The sequence below is a fragment of the Crinia signifera genome, chromosome 6 (genome assembly GCF_055691185.1).
Source record: "Crinia signifera chromosome 6, ASM5569118v1, whole genome shotgun sequence".
Taxonomy (NCBI): Eukaryota; Metazoa; Chordata; class Amphibia; order Anura; family Myobatrachidae; genus Crinia; species Crinia signifera.
In genome coordinates this window covers 169,629,398-169,655,659 of record NC_139222.1, presented here as the reverse complement: position 1 = coordinate 169,655,659, position 26,262 = coordinate 169,629,398, and the positions used below count along the sequence as shown (strand labels likewise).

Here is a 26,262-nt window from a genome sequence, read left to right as displayed (position 1 = left end):
GACTCCAAATATAGGGCGTTATTCTAGGCACAATCACTCTCTAATGGACAAAACCATGTGCACTGCAGGTGGGGCAGATGTAACATGTGCAGAGTTAGATTGGGGAGGGGGGGGGGTTTACTTCAAACTGATATCTATTTTGCAGTGTAAAAATAAAGCAGCCAGTATTTACCCTGCACAGAAACAATAAAACACCCAATACTAACTCTCTCTGCACATGTTACATCAGCCCCACCAGCAGTGCACATGGTTTTGACCATTAGAGAGTGACTGAATAACCTTTGTGAGTGAACTAGAATATGTATAGTATGATGAAGCGCATCAGCCCATCAGTGTTTCTGGTAATAGGATTAGATACCGAGAGTTCATAGTGTTCCGGTGAGACTAAAAATCATACAATTATCGATTAAATCCACCTAATGCAATTGTATCACATTTAGTTAGGAGGTGTACACACAAACTCGGGCTGGGTGATTTTGACTATGCGATTTGGCTTAGCCAAAAATCAGGATGAAACTGCAAGAGACAAGGTTACCGTCTCCAGCCACAGCCCCTGTGTACAGCCAAATAAAGTGTGCGGCAACTAGTCAAAATTTACTTGCTGTGCATCGCTATCGCCAGCAGTGTTCACACAGGGCAATTCTGGATAACCTAGGTGAGTTTGGACTATATTCCCAAAATCACCTGCCCAAATCACCCCGTGTGCACACAGCTTTAGAATAGCTGCAAGTATTTACCTATTCTATTCACAGAGTTCTTGAGATCATTACTTCTGTTATGGCCACAGGCCTTAAATTAAACAGCTCTTCAAATCAGATTGTTTTAGGTATTGACTATGTCAGTCAGCCTGTACTCAGGCAAGCTTATCAAATTCCAGAACCAGTCACAGAACCTGACATTCCGGTGGAATCGATGCAATAAAGAATACAGTATCTACCCTTATGCATCAATGCCTATTTCCCTATAGATTGTAAGCTTGCGAGCAGGGCCCTCCTACCTTTTGACTGTCTTTAAATATCCAGTTTGTTGTATCACGGTCTCCTTTCTTGAAGCACAACGGAATATGCTGCGCTATATAAGAAACTTAATAAAATAATACCCAATACTCTATATGTCATATTAACCGAACATAAATGCATAGGTCATGTGCTATTTACCCCTGACAACCACCATCAGCACCACATCTAGTGATTACAGCATACCTTTATTAAGACATATTTCACTCCATAAAAATGACATGAATAAAGTGCTTCATTGTGTCACAAGAGGGATTGTGGGCACACTAACCTGTGGCGCCAGCCCCACACATTTTACACAGGAAGCTGCACTACAGGGCAACCTTTGGTACTTTATTATTATTATTATTTTTTTATATAAAAATGTGCTGCTGGTCTCTGATTCTAGCAGCTATCAGTGGGTCTACTGAAAGCATCATAGTGAACCATATACAAAGCTTCTTTAGTGGTGGTAACTGATCCCACCATTAGCATGGTAAATGCTACAGTCACTGATGTCACCACTTACAATATCATAGTTGTCGTCATTTACTAAGACTTCAGCAATGACAGAATCTTTACCACACTTGCAATTAGGCAATCAATGATCTAGAGTGTTGCAAATGTTTTTTTCCAGTCCATTTAAAAGTACAGAAAGAAGTCATCCATCTGAGGGACCAGCCCCGTCAGGAATAGTAGTGTCAATCCACATAGTATTTGGTCATTTCCGGCCCGTTATTAGCAGCAGATTAGTTCACGGCCTGAACATATTTGGCACTCACAGGTAATGGTTGGATCAGCTTGGCAACCCTTATAGATCGTAATGAGGGCTGATGGAGTCGCGTGTCCCCAATTAGGTCCTCACACATTAGAACACTACTGCTGCTCAGGTGTGTAACAGTGAATTACCCTCACCCGATTGCTATAGGGTATATTGTTAACATTCTGTTCCAACATTTCTTTCCTTGGTAAAAAGCACAAGCTTACTGTACCCTCATAGCTGTGCCACACATAAAACCGTACCATCCCGTAGTTTAGGCAGCGTTAACCTCCATGTGTTATTGTCCACAGGTTCTGCTACCTTAGACGTCCATCAGGTCTGATTGTCCCCATCTCAGACTTTGGGTCAGGTGACAGAGAACTCCAGTGTGTATCAGAACAGACAGTAAGTGAGGGGCAAAATGCAGAGACAGTCTTGGTGCAAATGCCCCCAACGGACCAGAAGTCACTTAAACGATTATCTGTCCAATTTTCCAAGTCTTTGCCCAACAGCTCTGATTTTCTATCAGCATCCTTCTCAATTTCAGTGCGAGGTGGTAAACTCAAAATTCCACTCAGAGCCTGAAAATTTTGCTCCATGTACTGCCCTCGAGGTGGGCCAGCATGTAACCACCGGTCAGCTGAAGAGTTTAAAAAAAAAAAAAAAAAAAAAAAAAAAAAAGGGTTTACATATAAATATTACAGCATGTTAATCATCATGTATCTCTAGCTGAAAAAGTTCTGACCTCCCCCACCACTTAATTACACTTTATAATCAGAATAAATTAGTAGAAACTGCAGATACAGAGAAAATTCACATGGTAGAAACCATAAAAATCCAGATTACTTTCGACATAACACTAACAGAATATGGCCTACAAGCAAAAGCAGCCAATATTTACCAACCCCCAAGTGCGGGGGGATGCGGTCATTTGGTCTACAGCATGATGGTCGACAGTCATTAGGTCGACATGGAAAGAGGTCAACATGGGTCAAGTTCAAAAGGTCATAAATTCGACAGGTCATTAGTTCGACAGTGTCTAAGTCGACATGGGGTTTTTCACTGTTTTTTGAGCTGACATGTGCCGACGGGCGGTATTTCATGCCCTACCATCCACTAGGGTGTGGAATAAAATAGTGTGCCGAGCATAGCGAGGCACAGTGCCCAATGCATAGCTAGGGGCTGCGGTGCACTTTAAACTGTGTCCATGTTGACTGTGTTGACATCCAGGTAAAAAAAACAGTGAAAAAACCCATGTCAAATGATCCCAACCCAGTGCGGGTGTACATCCCACTAGGAATGGCAAGTGCAGTGCAACCTTGCTAATTAAACAATAAAGTCAGTACAACACAGGTTAAATCACTTTCCATCTTGCCCACATTGATAGGTGGATGTCCAAGCTGGTCAAGAGACATTCTATCCAACTAGGTTTGATTCCAATATCTTACCCTTCTGTAGTGGCTCCTTCTTCCTAAAAGTCAGTGGCACCACAAGAAATTTGACTTCTGCCAGCAGCTCCCAGAAGTGCAGCAAGCGAACACTCCACACACCAGGACGCAACGGTCGTGACAAGGGTGGTTTGTATTGTGTGAAATCAGCCTCAGATTCTACAGCAATGTCATATGACGCTGCTATAATATATGTAGGATCAATCCAGACTACAGTCACAGTTACATTGACTCCATGGGTCCATTTCTGCATAGCCAGAGGCTCATCCAAAGGCCCAATCAGACCACCAAAATTTCGAAAGATCCGCTCTTTGGGGTCCCAATTAGTACCCACCTATAAAAACAAGCAGCCACAATAAACAATCAGTGAAAATAGTGAGAAGATGTTAAAAAGGATCTAAAAACGTACGGGCTACACATGGAGAGATTTGTGCCAGAGATTCATAATGGGAGATTCAGCAGTAGAGATTAACAGTTTCTTATATAGGCCCTTATTCAGATCTGATCACAGTACAAATTTGTTCTCAAAATGGACAAAACCATGTGCACTGCAGGTGGGGCAGATGTAAAATGTGCAGAGAGAGTTAGATTTGTGTGAGTTATTTTTTTTCTGTGCAGGGTAAATACTGGCTGCATTATTTTTACACTGCAATTTAGATTTCAGTTTTAACACACTCCACCCAAATTTAACTCTCTCTGCACTTGTTACATCTGCCCCAGCTGCAGTGCACCTGGTTTTGTCTTTTACTGTGATCAGATCTGAATAAGGGCCATCGTGCACACATATTCCTTGCTGCTTTACAGAGAATATATAAACATTCACATCAGTCCCTGCACCAGTGGAGCTTACAATCTATATTCCCTACCACATGTACACGCACATACAGACCTTTCAGGGTTAATTTTTTTGGGAGCCAATTAGCCGACCAGTATATTTTTGGATTGTGGGAAGAAACCGGAGTACACAGAGTAAACCCACGCAAATACGGGGAGAATATACAGACCACGCACAGTTCTGGCCATGGTGGGGATCGAACCTCAGCGCTGTAAGGCGGTTATGCTAACCATTACACCATCCATACTGCCCTAAACGATCATTGAAAGTGTTAAGGCGACTTCCGGGGAATAAAATTTTTAAAAAATAGTTAAATAATGGGTTGGAATAAAGCCTGGGGGTGTCATCTTCAATTGTCTATAACAGAAAAATAAAATGTAGAAAAAATGGTGTGGGTCCCCCCCATAAGTTTGACCAGCCCTGGTTCCCAAAATACAGGGGTCAAAAGGAGTATGGGTCCCCCCGTGTTTTGGGGACCAGCACCAGGCTCCACTAGCAAGGGGTATAATGCCATAGTCAGGAGACAGGCTTGATGGGGTCCCGTGGCCAAAAGAATACCCACCCTAACTAGGGCCAGGAGTTTCGGGGAGGTGGGGACCCCCTCCAAATAAAGGGGTCCACCCCCCTTCTCCAGGGCACCCCAGGCCTGGACTGAAGCCCGAGGCCATCCCATCCTCTGCACCACTGGGTGGTGGGTGCTAGGTTTATAGCTGGTTTAAACAGTAATATTGTCCTTTACAGCAGTACTACAGGTCCCGGCAAGCCAGTCCACACATGCTGGTACTTGGGAGAACCACAGGTACCAGCATGTGGGGTATTAAAAGACCCGCCGGTCCATATAGCACCCCTGTGAAGGAAATATTAAAATAAAAAACACACCGGTTTTGTAAATATTTTTTAAAAAATTCATCTGCTCTCTCTTTACCCAGGGCTTCTGCGGCGAACTGCCTGTCCCCTGTCTCAAGCTGACTAATATAGCCAGGGGCGGAGTGCCGATGTGGCCAGCCGTGATTGGCTGACTGTGGGCATTTTGAAATTCTATTTTTTTTCCTCCACTGCCGCTGATTGATGAGGGGGAACCCAGACCACCTCCCCAGGGGACTAAGACCACTGTCACTGCTGAGAGCAGGACCCAGGGTGAGTGCAACTCTGCAGATTCACATATTGCAGATGGGTGGAGGGGAGGAGGGGGGAGTCTGGATGCCGCTGGTTGGGGCAATCATGGGTGCCGCAGGTGGGGGGGGGGGGGTTCAGGAGGCTGCACTCGCTCAGAAGGCCCAGCACATCACCTGCTACAAGAACATGCAGCCGATGCGCATGGCTTTCTGAGAGAGTACTCAGAATTTACCAGCACAGCTGTTCTGTATTGCTGCCAGATTTGGGGCTGTGGGGCCGTGCGTTTGTATCGCTGTGTGGGTTACACAAAGCAATATTCTGCCATTTTCTAATAGCATTATTGAAATTGTGAAATTATGTAAAATTGCTCAGAAAATGGCTGAATATGTGTGTAGGGCCCATTACACAATAGCCTGAAATAGGGTTACCACCTAGCTCCTTTAATTCCGGACACATATTAATTACACAGGTTCTGTGGCTGGCTGACTTCAAGACTCCACTTCACCTGATTTTAAACTGCCACAGAACCTGTATAATTAACATGTGTCCGGAATTAAAGGGACTAGGTGGTAACCCTAGCCTGAAAGCTGTACGCTTTGTGGGAATTCTGGCAAGTCTGCCTGTTACTTTAAAGCACCTAATATTTAAAAAGGTAGAACCGCTCTGGATTTATCACCTCAAAACACTACACCCAGAGCAGAAAAATCACCGGACCCTGAGAATTGTAAGGGAAAGTTAGTTTAGCAACCTAGAACAAGACAAATGCTTATTCTGCTTATACTAGGAGACTGCACTTTTCCCCAAAAAAATTAAAAATAAAAAAAAGAGCTTGTAAACATTTTTAAAGTATATTTATTAAACCGATTGGTATTGCATTTACTATATAGCGCTTTGTTACTGTATTTTAGACCCCACAGAGCTGCTCCTTTACAAAACAGGTGTTTTAACCTTACTGGTTATTAAAAGTTGACAAAAAAAAACCACATCATAGATTTAGATATATAGAAATACAAATCAAAAATAATCGAGCCACTGAGCCCGCAAGGGGCAGATTAGGGCTCGCCCTCCTGTCGGAGTACCGGCGGTTGGGATTCCGATGTAGGTATACTGTCTGTCAGAAACCCGACAGATAGTATATGTCAGAGTGTCATACCACACCCATCTAAAAGAAGTCCACAACAGCCACTGCCACTAGTCTGACTGTAATTCACTGGTCTCTTGTTTTAATGTGAGGACCAATGTATTTTATTTCAACTATCTGTGGGGACCAATGTGATTGCGTGCCTTGGCAATAATAAAACCTTGTTTGGTGTCGTGCAAGTTAAAAATATATTTTTTTCTATGCCTACTTCTATTTTGCTTTTTGCAGACTATCACACACAGATATCCAATTGCCACATACAGAACTTATCAGCACAGTCTCCTGGTGCATCAGAGTTGCATTGCAATCATACCCGCGCTAGCATGTGACATGGCGCCGAACTTGTGCCAGATGTCACATGGCATATTGAGGCTAGTTTTACAAGAACACATCTGTAATGTGATTCCCTTACAACAAATTACAGCTTGGAAAAGTCTTTTACCCTTTTTAAAAAAAATAAGAGATTGTATTTAGAAACTTTTATTTAAAAAAAAAGTACAGTATATATAATAATTTGAGGTAATAAATAAATATGAATAATCAAACTGTTTAACATTTACAGAATCACCTTTACTGTAGGTGGTGTTCATTTAACCATATCATGGATAGAGAATTATTTAGAGATGTTAAATTGCCTTATTTCCATTATATTAACCCAGATAATATGATTGAATGAAACTACAGTATGCAAAATGAAAGAAAATCCTTCAATAATAATAATAATAATAATACTTTAATTTAGCGAATGCTGATCGTTTTTGATATGTGATGTATTATTTCATATTATGGATATTTAAATATTTTTCTCTATTACCAAAATAGAGCACGTTACTGACTAATAATGCCAACACCTTGTACCTGCGTTGACTTATGTTTTAGACCAGATGTCCATATTTTCATGGATTGACCTGAAGTTGTTAACTGAAAAGCTACAAGGAAACAAGAAATATGCAAGACTAAATTGGAAACTATGTCTAGCAGGCATGTCCAAACTGTGGCCCTCCAGATGTTGTGAAACTACACATCCCAGCATGCCTTGCAATCGTTTTAGCATTCCCTAACAGATAAACTGTGGCAAGGCATGATGGGACTTGTAGTTTCATAACAGCTGTAGGGCCACAGTTTGGACATGACTGAGTAGAGCAAGAGATTTACCTCTAGACTTTGGATGCGACTAGCTGCTCCGACCTGATCAACCAGTCTCATAGTACCACGTGGCATCATCCAAATTTCCAGTGTTTCATTAGGTTGAACTTTTTGTGTCACCAGGTAGCCTTGGAAATGGTCATCATAAAAATACATCTCAACACTTGATGGAAAACCGTCTGCAGAGTAGCTACAGAAAAGAAGTATATTCAGTATTCTCCAAGTATACCCTACTGCATAGTAACGACAAGCATTATATAAAACTTATTAAAGAGGCAGAAAAAAAAAATATAATACAAGTTGAGTATCCCTGATCTAAAATGCTTGGGACCACGAGCATTTTGGATAAGGGATTATTCCAGATTTCAGAATACTTATTTATTTTGAAACACTCACCTGGTCCCCAGACGTCCACGGCGACCATCGGATTAGTCTTCAGCAGCATTCCCTGTCCAAAAGATGCATTGCACATGTGCGACGGTGACCAATGCATCATTGGGACCAAGGATGCCACTGAAGACTAATCCGAAGGCTGCCGTAGACACCGGGGGACGAATTGAGTATGAAAAAAAGGTGCGGGGGGGATATTCTGAAAACCTATGCTTTTCGGAATATTTCAGATTTGGGATATCTGGATAACAGTTACCCAATCTGAATCTAATTTTTGTTTCATTTTCAGTATGATTTTTTGGGCATTTGTACTTCTCAAGGGATTCAGTACATGATGGAATTTTTTTTTCCCGTCCATCACATGTACCAAGGCACAGACTGTGCCCACATACCCACACAGATATTAGTGAAACAAACCTGAAGAAACCACCCCCTTCCCCTAATCAAAATGAGTCACCAGCTTTATATGCATATATAATCAGGACTGTACAATTATCATCATGTCTGGGTCAATGACATAATGCGAATACAGAAAGTGACATCATATACATTATACGGTCACTAAGGGGTAGCTTCCACACAATCATACTCTGTCAGTATTAGCTGTAACCAATTTATTCCTCCACCTACCTGCAAGTATTTTTTCTGCTCACTTTCTCTGGGCTGAGCAGGTCACGCAGAGAGAAGCGTGTAAATGATGCATATGCGGTCATGGTCACGTCATTGAGACCTTCCACCCCCTCCATGCTGTCATACACATTTTCCCAATAGCCTTTGAGACCAGGGGTTGATGGTTTTAGCTCTCCAAATAGATGAGCATCCAAAATATCCAAGACCTCTTGATTCACTGCAGACTCAAACTTTCTGGCAAAAAATGTTGGTCTGGAAAGCTGCTGAAAGGAGAAAGCAATGAGGAAAAATGTATAATGGCACATATGGAGTGATGCGGTGTTAACGTGCATACACACGGAACAGTATTTAAAGTTACGCCACTGACAATAATACTGTCAGTGATATCTTTATCTTGCATATCGTTAAAAATAATTGTATATTATGTAGGCAACTTAAGTCATCATTACTTAGTCCAAGAGTTTTAAGCCATGGTTCTCAAGGTACAATATAAAAGTCCCCTTATTAAGAATATCTATACTTACGCACAGGTGACCTAATTAGTACCTCCATTATTTTGATTTAATCATATATACTTAAGCATGACTACCATTAATCCTGGATTGTTAGGGTGCCTTGAAGACTGTGGTTGGGAAACAATGACTTTGTGGTATACTGTAGGAGAAACACATAGCTCCCCCGTAGACCGCTCTCCAAATTACAGAAACTCACGAGCCAAAACATTGGGACCACTCCCATATGAAGCAACAGACATTGACCATCTTGCATGTCCAGGTCAGGGTTATCTTAGATGGTAAGCTGGTATTATGTGCTTGTAGGGAATAGGTTGAATACAAAAATATGGATGAAAGATCATTCTTTGCACCCGAACAGTTCAGGTTTCCAGATCTCCTCACAGAGTTGCAAAAGAAAGAATTAACTCCACCTGTAAATCTTTTAAAAACAAGTAATAACTCCACCAGTGAGTCTGTCGGGTGATCTGGAAAATACGAACTGGTTGGCTTCCCGAGGACAGAGTTTGAGAACTTATGCTCTATAAACACAGCAAAATATTTTGGAAGTTATGTAAGAAGGCTTGTACAAGTCAGTGACTTAAATCTGCTTTAACCAAAGTCATCACAAATGATAAAAAAAAAAAAAAATCACAGAAACAAAAAGCACGTAAATGTCTGAATACAGAATTACGTGTTATTTCATAAAATGGTTTCAAGTAATGTATTACAGGTTGAGTATCCCGTATCCGAATATCCGTTATCCGAATTATTCCGAAAACCATACTTTTCAGAAAGTGAAAAAAAAATTTTTTTTTGCTAAAAACTCACTGGGGACATTTGTAACAGCACTACTGGTGACATGATATGTAACTGGCACTATATATGTGCAAGACAATGATTGCTTGGCATTCAAATTCAGTACCTGAGATAGTACACAAATTTTGTTTCATGTTTTGAAACCTTGTTTTTTGAACAAATAAAATATTTTTGTGTGTATTTTATGTGGTAATAAAATATATTTGTGTTTATTTTATGTGTTTATACAGCATAAATGCAAGATACTTCAAAACACATCATTAAAATATTAAAATATTCCGAAATACGGAATAATCCGTTATCCAAAAATCTCCTGGTCCCGAGCATTTTGGATACGGGATACTCAACCTGTATAAGGATTTATGTGGAAATGCAGAGGATACGGTTAAGTATAGATGTGTCATGTTGTGCAAGGTGAAGCAATGCCATCCTTTCTCTTACAATAAAATAGACTATGGTGAATTGGTTTGTTCCGTAATGGCATAATGGCAGTTTAAATGTAACTATCCTGATGCCTTAGAATATTAGAATACCTGCAAACGGGCAATATCTTGCGGTTTGAAGTCATTGGGAGAACAGCCACACCAGTCAACAATGTGTTTATACTGACATCTGCAGCCCAGCTTCCGGTTCCAGTTAGTCACGCGCAGGTTATTGTCAACGAGAGTGTTGCAATCATGACTGTTCTCCAGTACAGTGTGAAAGAAAGACTGAAAGAGGAAGTAACAAGCACAGGGTTAGAAAGATTAAAAGCTGCACACAGAATATAAGAGCAGGAACAGAGACAGGGCTGTATGCAGAATGTTCAACCTCTAACCTCAGCCGGTAGCAGGGTGTACTTGTAAAATAGTCTCAATTCGGACACCAGGACATCATCTGTATAGGTTACATATTTCACAAACTTGTGAGTGAGTGCAAACCAATCTGAGCCACCATCTAGCACAATGCCCTCTGGTATCGGTCTCTCGCCAAGACGCCACATGTGGGAGTCGCATTCATGGAAAAGTCGATCCAGCCCTTGCTTCTTAATGAACCTAGAATAAAAGACATTCAATGTCTCAATGATTCTCTCAGGGATAGTCTTAATTCTATAAACATGAGTCAACTTTATGGCAGGCAATTTGGTATTTTATCTTAAATCCTGTGTACACACACACACACACACACAGTGCTGGAGGGGAATAGAATGAGAACATTATTGAACCATGACCATTAGTTGGACCAAGCTGTTGACATACAAATGTTTATGTTAATAATAAGATAGTACAAAGATTACAGTGTTTGAAGGAAGCCCTGGTTGAATCGCCTGTCACCAACATTGTTAGATAAAAGCATAATCTGGAGCTAACATCTGTTGTCAGGGGAGATTCTTTAGGTTTCCAAAGGCAGAAAGCCACCAATCTCTGTGCAATGCTCTCCTCTGCATGTAAAGGCAGCAATATAGTCACATAGTAGATAAGGCTGAATAAAGACTTGCGTCCATCAAATTCAACCTGGGTTTTAATAGCTTAGCCCTTGTTATATAGTATATTCTGATATTTATAAAGACATATTAGGATTCTTATTTGTACCCTTGGATGTTTTTAACCAATAAATGTTTTTTCAACCTTATTTTAAAAAGGTATTTATTGTGTCTGCCGACACCACATCTCCAGGAAGAGAGTTCCACAGTTTGACTGCTCTGACCGTAAATAAGTTTTTCCTTCTAAGGTAATGAAATCGCATTTCTTCTAATCTAAACTCGTGCCCGCGTGTACTAGATTCCTTCCTTGCAGTAAAAGGGGTGTTTGACAGGTCCATATATTGGCCCCTGATATATTTGTACATGTTGAGCATGTCCCCCCTTAAACATCTCTTCTCTAGTGTAAACAGTCCCAGCTTGCTTAATCTCTCCTCGTAGCTTAAAGTCTCCATTCCCCTAATAAGCTTTGTTGCTCTTCTTTGGATTTTTTCTAATTCTATGATGTCCTTTTTATAGTGTGGGGCCCAGAATTGTACTCCGTATTCCAGGTGTCGTCTAACCAATGCCTTGTACAGTGGCATAATTACTTTTGAGTCTCTAGTTTCCATGCCCCTTTTAATACATACTATTATTATGTTGGCCTTTTTTGTTGCAATGTGACATTGAGCATTACACCCCAATTTGTTATCTATTCTGACTCCTAGATCCTTTTCAAGTACTGAATTACCCAATGTCTCCCCGCTTAGGTTATAACTAGCAAACTGGTTATGCCTACCGAGGTGCATGACCTTGCATTTATCTACATTGAACTTCATCTTCCACTTTTTTGCCCACTCATCTAGATTGTTAAGATCATAATTTGTGGAGCTAACGCAAACCTATTTTGAAGCTGGATCTTGCAATTTTCAGCACGGATCGTGATCTGTAGCCAAGTGCATTCACCTATGGGTAATTCAGCCATACAAGTGAGCTTTAGGCTGAATGGGTGTATATGAGTGGCAATGGGAGGTTGCATGTATGTGAGGCTATGTAGTCCAAATTGCCACAAAGTCACATAACAGCCCAAAAGATATTTAACACTGCATCAGGAAAGTATTCACAGCGCTTTTCAACATTTTGTTATGCTACAGCCTTATTCCAAAATGAAATAAAAAATGTTTTTCCTCAAAGTTCTCCATAATGACAACAGGTGTGAAAAAAAAAAAAAAAAAAAAGATTTGGGGAGATTTTTTGCAACCCTGAACAGCTTTATTTTTACACTGCAATTTACATTTGTGCTTGAATACGCCCCCTCTCTGCAAATTTAAAATCTGCCTCAACATGGTTTTGTATATATGCACAGAGATTTTCTCTTTTGGATTTGAATACAGCCCAAAGAAGTTCCAAAATTGCTGCTTCCTTTTGACACTACTGCTCTTTGCTGTGTAACTTGACTTACTCTTCTTTAAAGACCGCACCAATTACATGTGGACATAAAGAAAACTTCTACTAATTCAGTTTAACTCTTTGTATTAAGAGCCTGTGTAAAAAGCTATAATTTAAACTTGTCAACCTATGTTAAAAACTCAAAATATACACAGCTTAAGGTGTTTTTAGTGTTACATGTAGGACACTTCATAGAAGGGGCCTTTTTTACTTTACTTCCACCTCAGAATCAGGGGCCAAGTGACTATTTAGCCCAGAGAATCCCCACCGTTACCTTGCATTGTCACGGCCATGAGATTTAAGGAAGTTCTTATCTCTGTATTTCGATAAGAAGAGAACCAGCTCCTCGTTGGTCCTGTGTAGACAAGATGCACAAAGTCACAATTCATTTAATATTGATTGCTATGATGAGTTACTCTTGCTATTATTAAATCAAATTGTATTACATGCTCTCATATTGCTCAAATTGTATTTATGATGTCTTGCTCTCATTTGATAGATTGACATCGACCCACATTGTTTCTTATTCACGGAGAGGATGGTTCACGACTCTTCAAGTCATAGCTGCGGGATTTCATTTGTACTTGTTTTTTTTCTAAATTTCTGTATCACTTTTGTAGTTTTTACATGTTCTAATTATTTCTATACTTTCTTCTTCACTTACATTGTATTAGTGATGACTGGGCTGTTGCTTCTCACATCCCATTAGGTGGCTACACTTCCTAAACTTAGAGAGGTTAAAGCGAAGGGAGATTGTGAGATGATATGCAATTGATGATTGTTCTCACACTGATCATGCTCATTAAGGAAGGGGTTTGACGCACATTGCAGCTAAACAAATGATAATTTGAATACAGCCCAGATAATTTCCAAAATTGCTGTTCACTTTTTACAAAAATACCCTTATAGGTGTATACTCAATGTGGCCAACGACCCTCCCATCATCTGTGCATGCAACTCAATCTGAGTATATTGTCAGCGACTGCATGCACATCGGCAAACTCTGTGACGTCACTGAACGATATCGGTAACCGATAAGATTGAATAAACTCCCTAAAATTCTCTACCTCTTTTAGGACCTACTAATAGCTGAAGACGAATTTTGGTCCATTAATTCATTGATTTGCCAATTTATCTGGACTAGAAAAAGAGGTGCCCTACTATCATGCCTGAAACACATGGGAGGGTTTACAACTTCCGGATGCTAAATCTTATTACCATGCTATCTATTTCAACAGAATTTATGAGTGGACCATGTACAGGCAAACTAAACTCTGGGTTGCTCTTGAAGGCTAGTTTATGACAACACCCATTGAAATTACACCATGGTTACCTTCTCAAGCTCTCTCCTGCTCATCCAACTGTGGGCCTGATTCAGAATTGATCGTTGGGCTGCCAATCTTCGGACCCCAGCCTTAAGGTAGCCACCGCCCGGCCAGAGGCAAAACCCACCCGTGTGCATGGCTGCAAACACAGTCGCAGCCGTGCAAAGCAGAGGAAATTAAATTTGCAATCACCCACCAACAAATGATGGTGCACACCCTCATGTCAGTGGCATGAACTGGCAGCGCACACACCGGTCATACCACCAAAGGGAGCAAATTTTTCTGAAAACTTTGTCAAAATGTACCCTTTGCACAAAATCTTTTGTTCAGGACTGACAGAGTTCAAGGGAAATCTTAAAATCATAGATTTTCCTAGTGTGTGGGCACCTTTAGTTTTACATTGTTCATATGTATATACCGACTATTGTCAATGTCGTTATCTTGTTTATATTCACCTTGTGGGGTAGTCCGTCGCACTTAAGTTGATAAAGTAGTCCCAAGGCCAGTCAGTCATCTCTAGCAGATCCTGCATGCTGCGCAAATACATTGTAAGTAGGCTGGCACCACCCCAGATGGTTATCATGCGCCATGGGGTAACACGTATATTTGTATAGTGCTGTGCCAACTTAATCACTTGGCTATGCAAGTAATTGGAGCGCTGCAATAAAAAGAAGAAAATACCATTTTAGTCCTCTGCACATGTAATTCCCTCTTATGGTTCTTTAACATTTCACCATCTGAAGATTCTCATACAGTACCTGATCAACATGGATGTAGTAAAAGTGGTCTTTGTGGTAAATTGCTTTGATAAGACGTTTTAGTTGGCGTACTGCTCTTCCATGTACAACAAGCATGTAAACTACACGCAGAGGCTTCTCAGGCAGAGGGGCTCCAACATCAGATTCTTCCCACTGTAAGCCTGCGTTCATTTTACCTGAGACATACAGAAGTCAAATCAGAATAATACCAGATAAGCAGCCCTTCAGGACGGGCCTGAACATATTTGTCCAGGAACTTAACCCTGATCTCCGATGCAGTCGCCAGAATACGGGAATTTTTTAGTCAACGAAAACTGCCTTTAATAGAATAGGCCGATATTCACCACTGAGCTAAAATAGTGAAAGTAGCCTGTTTTTTTGGGGGCTGAAAAATAAACAGGACTAATAGAATACCCGTTTTGTTTTTGTACTGTGACCACTATATTTATCATCAATGCTTCCCTCATGTCAATTAAGCTGTGTACACATGGTGTAATATATTGCTCAGTGTCTCCTTTTCAACAGTGATCATAGATGGTCGCTGATGAACAGGAGACTGGGGGAGCCGCAGAGGGAAACAGCTGATCACAGGAGCAAGCTCCTGCTACCATTAGGGGCCTGAACACGGGAGCGTACACCAAGCAATTTATCGCTGCAGCACAGCTCATCGACCATATTGTACCGTGTGTACACCGCTTTACAGCTAAAAGGCAAGAGGAAAGTTTAGCCATAACATGCCTTAGATATTGAAAAAAAAAATAATAGATCTCTCTCTATCTATCTCTCTAATCTGCCAGGCTTGAAGCGGTCATCACTAATGTCAGAGACTCACCCAAAAAATGCCTGGGAATGCCTGCGGTTTCACAAGAAAATGCCATGTTTCCAGCCCTAAATTCCAGCTTCCTGTCAATCAAACTATGGCTACGCTGGATATGGATATTTTTCCGCCTATTGACCCCGTGTCTGCGCGCAATGCTAAAGCTGATTTAGCACAGTCACTCCATAATCGAACGGATTGCAAATTCTCTGATTAGCGATCCCACGCTGAATGTGTGTTCACAAAGCAGCTGGTAAAGAGGTTGTCAGCCCCAACACATCTCAAAAGATGAATAGTGAAACCAGTGCTAATAATATGTACAATATATGATGGACAGGTTACATACAGACGACCAGCATGCGGGAGGCTGGTGGTCAGAATAAAGACTGTAGGGAATCCAGACTGGAGTCCAGTAAGTATACTTACCTTCCCCTTGCCCACCCTCAAATCTCCCTGCAGCCTAACCCTAAACCCCTGCCACAGCCTACCATAATCCTAACCTATCTACTCTACAGCCTAAACCTAGCCCTACCACCTGTAGCCAAACCCTAACCCCCCTTCTAAATGCCTAACCCTAATGGCCCCTCTCCTGAACCCAATCCTAAATACCCCACTAGTGCCAAAACCTATTTCCCATGCCTAATGCCCCGTACACACGGGGTGATGGGAGCAGTGTGCTGAGCGATCTGCCAGTGTTTTCACTTGATCCATACAGATTGCTTAGAAATGGGTCTGTAATCGCCCTGTGCATATGGCCCATTATATATTGTCTGTGTACCATCTTTTGAAGCTCTCAGGACAAATATAAAAATCGGTGATCTGGCCAATATGCAAAAGTTTCTGCAATTCTGTAGAAAGATTTAAAGCAGCAACCTAGTTTTACCTCTATAAAAAGATAGTCCAGATAGCAACAGAATAGATAAGTTATGAAGCTAAACAGGTGGTGGTGTAGTAATTAGGATTACTGCCTAACAGAACTGTGGGCTTGATTTTGATAATTACATGGGTTGGCCCGGGATGGGGTCCGGGAGCAGTGGAAACGGGTAACACGAGTCAATGCGACCCAGGTCCCATTCACTGATGTAAAAGCTGCCAGTGGGAGATGCTCTCATCTCCCAGCGCCGCACCGGCTTCCCGATGACATCACCCGCCCTGGCATTATGCCAGGTCTGGACACTAGTGGGAAAGGGTTAGTAAGCCAGGTTGAACCAGGGTACAAATCCCAGGTGCGACCCAGCTTGTATAGTGGAAAAACTGTAATAGATTATTGAAGATTGGATGTTGTCCATAGTAATAGTTTTCCTGCAGCGCTGCACCCTGCCCGATTTTTAAAGTGCAAAATGCGCCCTGCACCTCTACAGTGCCCTGCTAAAAGAGCCTGCCTCCGAACCTGCTGGTGTGACCGGGGAAGCCCAGCGCCGCCGTAGATGGCGATGCCCGGTGCATCCCCAGCAGTGCAGAGACTTCGGAGGGGCCGGGCCCGCCCCTTTTCATTATAGCACGGCCTGGGCATGCCCCCTTTGTGACGTTGGCTGCCCGATCCGCCCCCCCCCCCCCCCTTACGCTGCCTCCGTGCAGCAGCGCCCTGCCTGCCACGGTTCCTAGAAGGAACACTTGCAACCAATCAGATTCTACTTATCTTTCTGCCTGCTGAAGGGATCAGCAGGCTTGATGAACAACCCACGGGCACCCCATTGGATCGTGATTATGCCCACACATGTTAAAGTTTTAAAAGATCGTTTATTCCGATCAGTTGGAAAGGGCCATTTAATGTTTTAAAATTCCTACCGTGTGTGGGCAACTTTAAAGTGTTTAGGGCAGAGAAGAGGGTTTCTTATCTTATCAAATGCCATTAAGTAATCTTTACACCAGTAGCAAGTCATAAATGCCCCAAACACCACACTATTCTAGATTTTTCAAAATCTAACCACACAGAATATATAATGCAACAACAATGCTAGGATGTGAATTAACTCCTGTACCTACCCAATGTAACCAGTAAGTTCTTAGGGCATCCCTTCTGTATTCACAAAGAAACCTAGGGCCTCATTCAGATCACATCGGTCCTGCGTGCATTCGCACGCAGGACCGATGTTGCGCGTCCGCGCAGGCGGGTATCTGCGCATGTGCAGGCATATGGTGCGTGCACCCACGGCGACCCATGGCAGTGTGGGGGTGGGGGGGGGGGGGGGCGGAGATGGGTGGGGTGCGCCGGGCTGCCCCATTACTATATGGGAACGCCCAGCGTTCCATGGGCGTTCCCATGAGAACGCTGGGCGTTCTCATGGTAATGAGGCAGTGACGCAGGTGTAGGGGGCGGGTAGCTGACATCACCGGATGTCAGCTGCCCGCCCATATCCACACCAGCGTGCACGCAAATGTGCGCAACTAAAAAGTCACTTTTATAGGCGTGCACGCTAAACATCATTCGATAGTCGGTGAACATCGAAAGATGTGGGCGGTTACCCGAGCCATGCGAATGGATGTTTATGCAAAACATCCATTCGCAGCTGTTTGGGCGAAGCCGCACTTTGAGGGGGCGGTCGTTCGCCGGGCGGGGTTTGGTGGACTCGCAAGCCTGCGAATTCGCAGCCTTGCAAATCAACCAGAATAACCCCCTTATGTATTAAAGCAGTGATTTTCAACCTTTTTACCTTCCGGCACACTAAATAAGATTTTAAACTTGCCAAGGCACACCGTGAGATCCCCACAGGGCGAAACACATTGGCCCCCACAGAAAAAACATAACAAACCTATTTGGCACCCATAAAAAACATGGAAAGAAGAGACCAGTAAATGACAGTAAATAACTGGTTTGGGCATCTCTAGATCTGGGGGAACACTTGAAAACAGCTCAAGGCACACTAGTGTGCCACGGCACAGTGGTTGAAAAACACTGTATTAGAGCAATAATGCAACCTTACAGTGACATTTACAGTCAATAGAAGTAACCTTGGATTTCTGTAGGCATGTATAAAAGCCTTTGGTGACTTATTTTCCCATGCAATTTCAAGTTAGCAATGTATTAACCCATACAGAAACAAATGATGTATTAATACCCAGAGATCTCTCATCAGCCAAGGCAATATCACATAAATCAGCACATAAATCAGTTGTCAGAAAGGGAAATCAGGAACTACCTGTTATCTGGCAGTAGCGTGGCAAACTCTGCGGCATCAGTTGTCCAAGCTGGTGCAAACACACCACGTTAGCAATTTCCTGCTGACATTTCGGAGTACTTGCCCTAGAAAGAGCAGACAAAGCGTCTTTGCCTTTAATTTCACATTTGGGAGTGAAACCACGGTCTGAGGGGTGAGGTCCTTCTACACTTCCTGTGTCACCATCTCTGGTCAAATTATGCCAGGTCTCCCGTGGGACATGGATACGTGTACTCTGCTTGGTCCTTGAATTGGTATCTCTGGTCACTCTTGCCACCTCACTGCCCACGACTCTTAATCTCCATGACCTACGCCCCGCAGAACTGTCAGGGTCTTTGGAGTGTTCTGCCTTATCTGGACTTTTATTCCTCCTCTGTGGAGCATTCTGGAAAACAATATGGGAGTTTTCATAACATGGCAATAAGACAGGTTCCTCACACTGAACCTTTTAAAATGTGCCCATACATGGGATTCCACAGCGATTTGGTCAATTTTCATTTGGCGATAAATCGGATGAAAAGTGTACAAAATCGCATATGTTTGACATCAGGTCCGATGCGATGCAAGGTCCCGTGAGCATCATATCAGCGCCTGAAGAGCGTACGGCTGCATGATAGATAGATCTCATCACGAAACCTTTCAACAAGCTTTGCTGGGAATGCATAGTATATATTGTATGCAAAAGGACTGCATACATTGTATTGTATGCAGTCCTGCCGCCCAGGAGGTTCAAGGGGGATCACGGGTGACTTTACTCCCCTCGGAGATGTCACCCTAGTGAATGGGCACCATAAGAAGTGTAATGAGCAGATCCATAGAAAAATCTAATTCAAAAGGGAAAAAAAGAAAAGACTTCCACGCAATTGTCTCAGCCCACTCCTTAAAAGCAAATAGCTCAGATTCTTCATCATTCACTCTGTAACAACAATGCAATACTGCCATAACCGGAGTCTGCTGTACATACAAGAGACCTTTGCACACATAGCCGATTTCCCCAGTCAGTCATTACTGGAGCCACAACCCCACTCTACACCCAGATTTATGCCGCTATCCCTTATACTCTACTCAGTTCTCCCTAGCATGGCAGTCACCCGTCGCTCACATACAACATCTCATCGGTCCTTACAATCTCTCCATCCTCCTCCAGTCCGCTGAAGCTCCAGACCACCAGGCCCTGTATAAGCAGCAGAGCAAGCGCGGCGGCTGCTAGGTATTTGTAGCGGCGCCCGAGCTTTAGCACCCGGGCATTGGGCGCCATCTCTACTAGGTGGTATATTGCTACACCCACGGGTTCCTAGTTGATGAATCTCCAGAGACTCTCAACAGTACGCGCCCATCACCGCCACATAACTCTACACTTGCGCTGCTGGCTGCCCAGTGGTTATTATACTAGTATTTTCCCAAAAGAAAAATGGCCGTCCCATCCTCGATCTGAATGACGTACCAAGAGGCCAGCAGCTCTGTTTCCCATGCGCTGGCGGAAGTACAGTTGGGCGTCTCTTGTTGCCGGGCAACCATTCAGGGAAAGCCACGTGGCATGCAATTGTATTCAATACTAGGTGATTCATCGCCCTACGGGCGCTCTTCACACCGTCGTAAGGGGCTGCGCCCCCTTAATTTGTGAACGTTTGTATATGAGAAATATGGTTAGAATTGTATGAAAGATGCCCTGTATTGCAACTTAGGTGTCCGCGAATCGCGGGAGGGGGGTCGCGGAGGGTGCCGCGAATTGCAGGAGGGGGGGTCGCGGGGGGTGCCGCGAATTGCAGGAGGGGGGGTTGTGGGGGGATGGATGCTGCGAATCGCGGGAGGGGAGGGATTGCAGAGAATCGCGGGAGGGGGGTCGCGGGGTGGGTTGCCGCAAATCGGGGGAGGGGGGTTACGGGGGCGGGGGTTGCGGCGAATCATGGTAGGGGGGGTCGCAGGGGGTGTGCCGTGAATCACGGGAGGGGGGGTCACGGGGTGGGGTGTGTGTGCCGTGAATCGCGGGAGTGGGGGTTGCGGGGGGTGGGGGGGGTGTGACGCGAATCGCCACAAGAAAAAATCAACACAGAAAGGTCAACACATGTAAATGTTGACATAAGTGTGGCACTTCATTGGTGTCCATGTCGACACATGAGAATGAATATGAAAACATTCAAAAAATGAAAAAAAAAAACTTCAAAAACTCATGTCAACCTTTTTCATTGTCGACCATAGCCGTGCCAGTGTTTTGCATGTGCCATTTAATCCTGGGGCTGCCGCGAATCGCGGGGGGTGCCGCGATTTGCGGGAGGGGGGGGGTTGCGGGTGCCGCGAATCGCGGGAGAGCGGGTTCATGGGGGTTCCGGTGGGGGGTTGCCGCGAATTGCGGGAGGGGGGGGTGCCGCGAATCGCCGGAGGGGGGTTGCGGGGGGTGTGACGCGAATCGCCACAAGAAAAAAATCAACACAGAAAGGTCAACACATGTAAATGTTGACATAAGTGTGGCACTTCATTGGTGTCCATGTCGACACATGAGAATGAATATGAAAATATTCAAAAACTCATGTCAACCTTTTTCATTGTCGACCATAGCCATGTCAGTGTTTTCCATGTGCAATTTAATTCTGGAGCTGCCGCGAATCACGGGGGGGTGCCGCGAATTGCGGGAGGGGGGGTCGCGGGGGTGTGTGCCGCGAATCGCGGGAGGGCGGGGTTCACAGGGGTTCCGGTGGGGGGTTGCCGCGAATTGCGGGAGGTGGGGGGTCACGGGGGGTGCCGCGAATCGCGGGAGGGGGGGTTGCGGGGGGGTGTGACGCGAATCGCCACAAGAAAAAATCAACACAGAAAGGTCAACACATGTAAATGTTGACATAAGTGTGGCACTTCATTGGTGTCCATGTCGACACATGAGAATGAATATGAAAATATTCAAAAAATGACAAAAAAACTTCAAAAACTCATGTCAACCTTTTTCATTGTCGACCATAGCCATGTCAGTGTTTTCCATGTGCAATTTAATTCTGGAGCTGCCGCGAATCACGGGGGGGTGCCGCGAATTGCGGGAGGGGGGGTCGCGGGGGTGTGTGCCGCGAATCGCGGGAGGGCGGGGTTCACAGGGGTTCCGGTGGGGGGTTGCCGCGAATTGCGGGAGGTGGGGGGTCACGGGGGGTGCCGCGAATCGCAGGAGGGGGGGTTGCGGGGGGTGTGACGCGAATCGCCACAAGAAAAAATCAACACAGAAAGGTCAACACATGTAAATGTTGACATAAGTGTGCCACTTCATTGGTGTCCATGTCGACACATGACAATGAAAAAATTAAAAAAAAATCTTCAAAAACTCATGTCAACCTTTTTCATTGTCGACCATAGCCATGTCAGTGTTTTGCATGTGCCATTTAATCCTGGGGCTGCTGCAAATTGCGGGGGGGGGGGGGTGCCGCGAATCGCGGGAGGGGGGTCGCAGGGGGGGTGCCGCCAATCGTGCAAGGGGGGGTCGCGGGGGGGGTTCTTTTTGCCGCGAATCGCGGGAGGGAGGTCGCGGGGGGGGGTGTTTTTTCCGCGAATCGGGGGGGGGGGTCACGGGGGAGGGTTTGCCGCGATTCGCGGGAGGGGGGGGGTCGCGGGGTGGTGGTTATGCCGCGAATTGTGGGAGGGGTCGTGGGGGGGTTCTTTTTGCAGCGAATCGCGGGAGGGGGGGTCGCGGGGGTGTTTTTGCTGCGAATCGCGGTAGGGGGGGTCGCGGGGGAGCGGGTGTTTTTGCCGCGAATCGCGGGAGGGGGGGGCGCGCGGGGGGGAGGTTTTGCCGCAAATCGCGGGAGGGGGGCGCTCACCTGGTGGCTGTGGAGTAGCAGTGCTGGGCAACATGGGAAGGCAGTGGGTGTCTGGCACTGTCTGTGGGCTCACTGGGCTGGTTCTCTGTCACATACCTCCCAACATGACCCTCTCCAGGAGGAACACAATGCTCTGTTTCTAGACTTCCCCTTAATGTATGATTGCCATCACCTGTTTTAAACAGGTTAATTTCTCAGAAAGGTGTTCAGCACAGATGAAGGCAATCACACATTAAGCGTTATAGACACAGACACCCACTTTGAGTGACAGATGTAGCCAAATATATAGGAGATTGGTTTATGCAAACATTTATTTGTTCTAAATTCCATATTCATTTTCAATTTATCTTGTTTCTCAGAAATTCATAGTTTCTTTCATATAATATCCAGCAACACTTTACTATAAGATGTCTGTGTTGTGGAATAGTTTACTGTTTACTACAATTATCTCTAGTCTGTATAGGCTTATCCAGAGGCGTAACTAGAACTTTGTGGGCCCCATAGCAAATTTTTTGAAGGGGCCCCCCCAACTCAGGTCTCCAATAAAGTCAGCATGTCTATTGCCGCACAAGAGGTGTGGTAAGTGTTGCCAGCATCTTAATGTTGGCACAGCAAGCAACCCACTCCTTTGTGAAGATTTATTTTTCAAAAGCTATCCTCTATTAAAACTCTGTGTGTCCCGAGTGCTGGCTGGCGGGGTCACCAGGACTGTTTTCCAATACAGTCCACAATACAGGTCCTACATACACTGCTTCTCACTTACATACATACATAAATACATACATAAATAAATAAATACATTCATCCCCCTCCTTTCTTATATATATATATATATATATATATATATATATCTATCTATATATACACATCCATCTATATATCTATACACTGCCTCCCACATACACACGCACGCACATACATACATACATACATACATGCCTACATACATACAGTCCGCATAATGGCGGTCCTGATGCCAAACTTTAGTATACCGATGTTGGCATCAGGACTGCCTTCAGAAAGACCGGCGCTGGAACTGCATAGAGGCCGGATTGCCGACAGACGGCATCCCAAATGGTAAGTATGCTGTAAGCAGGATACTGAGAAAAGGGGGATAGGTTTAGCCACTAGTGGGGCGACATACGGTTAGGCTGCGGGGGAAGGTTTAGGCACTTTATAGGGGGTTAGGTTTATGCACTAGTGGGGAGGGGATGGTTAGGCTGATGCAAGGGAATGTTAGAAGGGCAGTGGAAGAGGGGAAGGGTGCTACGGAACCCCTGTCATGATTCTCAGAGTCAGGATGCCGAGATCATTCTTTTGACCACCAGCATCCTAATAGCATAGGTATCCCATCCATACATTGCCCTTCACATACATACATACATACAAGCATACACAGCCTTCCACATACACACATACACTGCCTTCCACATACATACACTGCCTACCTCATACATACATACATACATACATACACTGCCTTCCACATACATACACTGCCTACCTCATACATACATACATACACTGCCTTCCACATACATACACACACTGCCTTCCACATACATACATGGCCTACCTCATACATACATACAGTACATACATAGCCTTCCTCATACATACAGCGTAGGTATCCCGTCCATACATTGCCTTCCACATACATACATACATACATACATACACTGCCTTTGACATACATACACACATACATACATACACTGCCTTCCACATACATACACTGCCTACATACATACATAGCCTTCCTCATACATACATACACACACTGCCTTCCGCATACATACACTGCCTACCTCATACATACATACATACATACATAGCCTTCCTAATACATACATACATACATACATACATACAAACACTGCCTTCCACAAACATGCATACAGTGCCTCCCACATACATACATACATACATACATACAAACGGTACATACAAACGGTACATACATACTGCATATACAGCCATACATACCCTGATTCATATATCCATCAATCCATATATATCAATATACTGACTACATACATAAACTGTATACCCCAACCCAAATTTCCCCCACCGCCACCCCTTTGCGCCAGGGAATTACTGCTTATGCTTACCGCTGACTGAGTGCTGCTGGAGCTGCTGCTGGCAGTTGCTGCGGCCAGCTTTAGGCTCAAAATGCTTCGAGGGCCCTGTCACCGCCGCCGGCAGGTGCTCCTAGGCGCTGCTGCTGGGCTGGTGCGGGGGCCTTATGCATCGCGCTGCTGCCGGGCAGAGGCCCTGTCCTAGTAGGCAGCACGCTGTTGCTGGGCGGGTGCGGCGGGGGTGTTGTGTGAGTGTCTCCACTCCACTCTCCTGTCACAGCGCTTGTTATGCACTGCGCTGCTGCCGGGCGGGGACCCATTCACTGCCGCCCGTGCCCGGCTTCTACCTCATCTTGCCGAAAGGTGCAGGGGGTTGCTTGCTGGGCTCGCGGGCCCCCGGAGCGGCCGGGCCCCATAGCAAGTGCACCCCCTGCACCCACTGTAGTTACGCCACTGGGCTTATCATACTTTTTATTTAAACCTGCACTCAGGGGCTGATCCATGAAAAAATGAGCGACGCTGGCATTTTTAGCAGATTTTTTGCGCATCTCTCACAGAGATATTGGGGCAGATGTATTAAACCTGGCGAAGAGATAAACTGGAGAAAAAGTGGAAGGAGTTAACGCACCAGCCAATCAACTTCCAACTGTCATATTTCAAACACTGCTGATTGGCTGGTGGGTTATCTCCTTTCACTTTTTCTCCACTTTATCTCCAGTTTATCTCTTCGCCAGGCTTAATACATCTGCCCCAATGGCACGCTAAGGGAGGGATGTATTAAAATACATCGCCGCCCTTCGCGCCCCCCCCCCCCCCCCTGCCGCGATGCCGCCGCATATGTACTAACATATGCGGCTGGCATCGCGATGCGGTGACGGAGGCCCCCGCGATACCTGTACTGTGGTCTCCGTCTCCTCCCTGCCGCCTCCTGCTGCCTACACGCCGGGGACAGCTAAGCAGGCTGTCCCCGGCGCTTCCTCCTCCCCCCTGCAGCCGGAAGGACGTCCGGCTGCGTTGATAGGGGGAGAAAGGGCTTACATTCCGGGGTCCAGGAGGACCTGCAAGAAGGTAAGCCCAAGGGAGGGGGAGAGGGGGGTCGGCGAGGCGGCGGGGTTGCGGAGACGCGGCGGGCGGCGAAAAGAAGCCCATAGGCTTCTATAGGGTATCGCCACCCAAAGGTGGCGATACCCTTCAATGCGGTATCATTTTTGATACATTGGAAAATGCGGTAAAACCGGGGTTTTACCTCATTTTCCATTTGATACATCTCGCCCTAAGGGTTAAAAATTACACCATTTAATAATTGAAAAACAACTCTTGAGTGAGAAGTGCAACTTAAATCATAGCTATGGAATCTGCCCCTTAGGACCATTGTCAACATAACTTTTAGGGTAGAGGGGGGTGTTTGCAAGGAGCAAACCAAAAGACAAATGTGCCTTTTTGGGCGCACTCTTTATTGTATAAATTCGATATGATTATTGCATTAAAACATAACTTTTAATAGGCTTCTTACACTAAAATATTAGGAGCATTCGTCAATTTATAATCAGTCATTTAATACATTTTCAGTTGACTGTCAATCGAAAATCACACACAACATTTAGATAGGACATAAACAAACATTCAAGGACATGCTAGACTCATAGCTTGTCTTGATTTGCAACAATGTATCCA

At 44.5% G+C, this 26,262-nt stretch overlaps 1 protein-coding gene across 2 annotated transcripts; it reads right to left on the bottom strand.

The window, feature by feature from the left end:
- Positions 1 to 116: 116 nt before the first annotated feature.
- On the bottom strand, positions 117 to 20,120 carry XYLT2 (xylosyltransferase 2). 2 transcript variants are annotated; one of them, XM_083148079.1, is made up of 11 exons: positions 19,843 to 20,120; positions 18,699 to 19,101; positions 14,742 to 14,917; positions 14,439 to 14,641; positions 12,933 to 13,013; positions 10,589 to 10,805; positions 10,305 to 10,481; positions 8,462 to 8,724; positions 7,451 to 7,631; positions 3,204 to 3,537; positions 117 to 2,395 (listed from the first exon to the last, which is right to left on the bottom strand). In XM_083148079.1, the coding sequence occupies exons 1-11, from the start codon at positions 19,972 to 19,974 to the stop codon at positions 2,073 to 2,075; spliced, it is 2,490 nt and encodes an 829-aa protein (XP_083004205.1). In that variant the 5' UTR covers positions 19,975 to 20,120; the 3' UTR covers positions 117 to 2,072. The 2 variants fall into 2 exon arrangements, with proteins under 2 accessions (XP_083004205.1, XP_083004206.1); XM_083148080.1 differs by having other exon boundaries at positions 8,462 to 8,721; positions 19,843 to 20,119.
- Between the last annotated feature and the right edge of the window lie 6,142 nt (positions 20,121 to 26,262).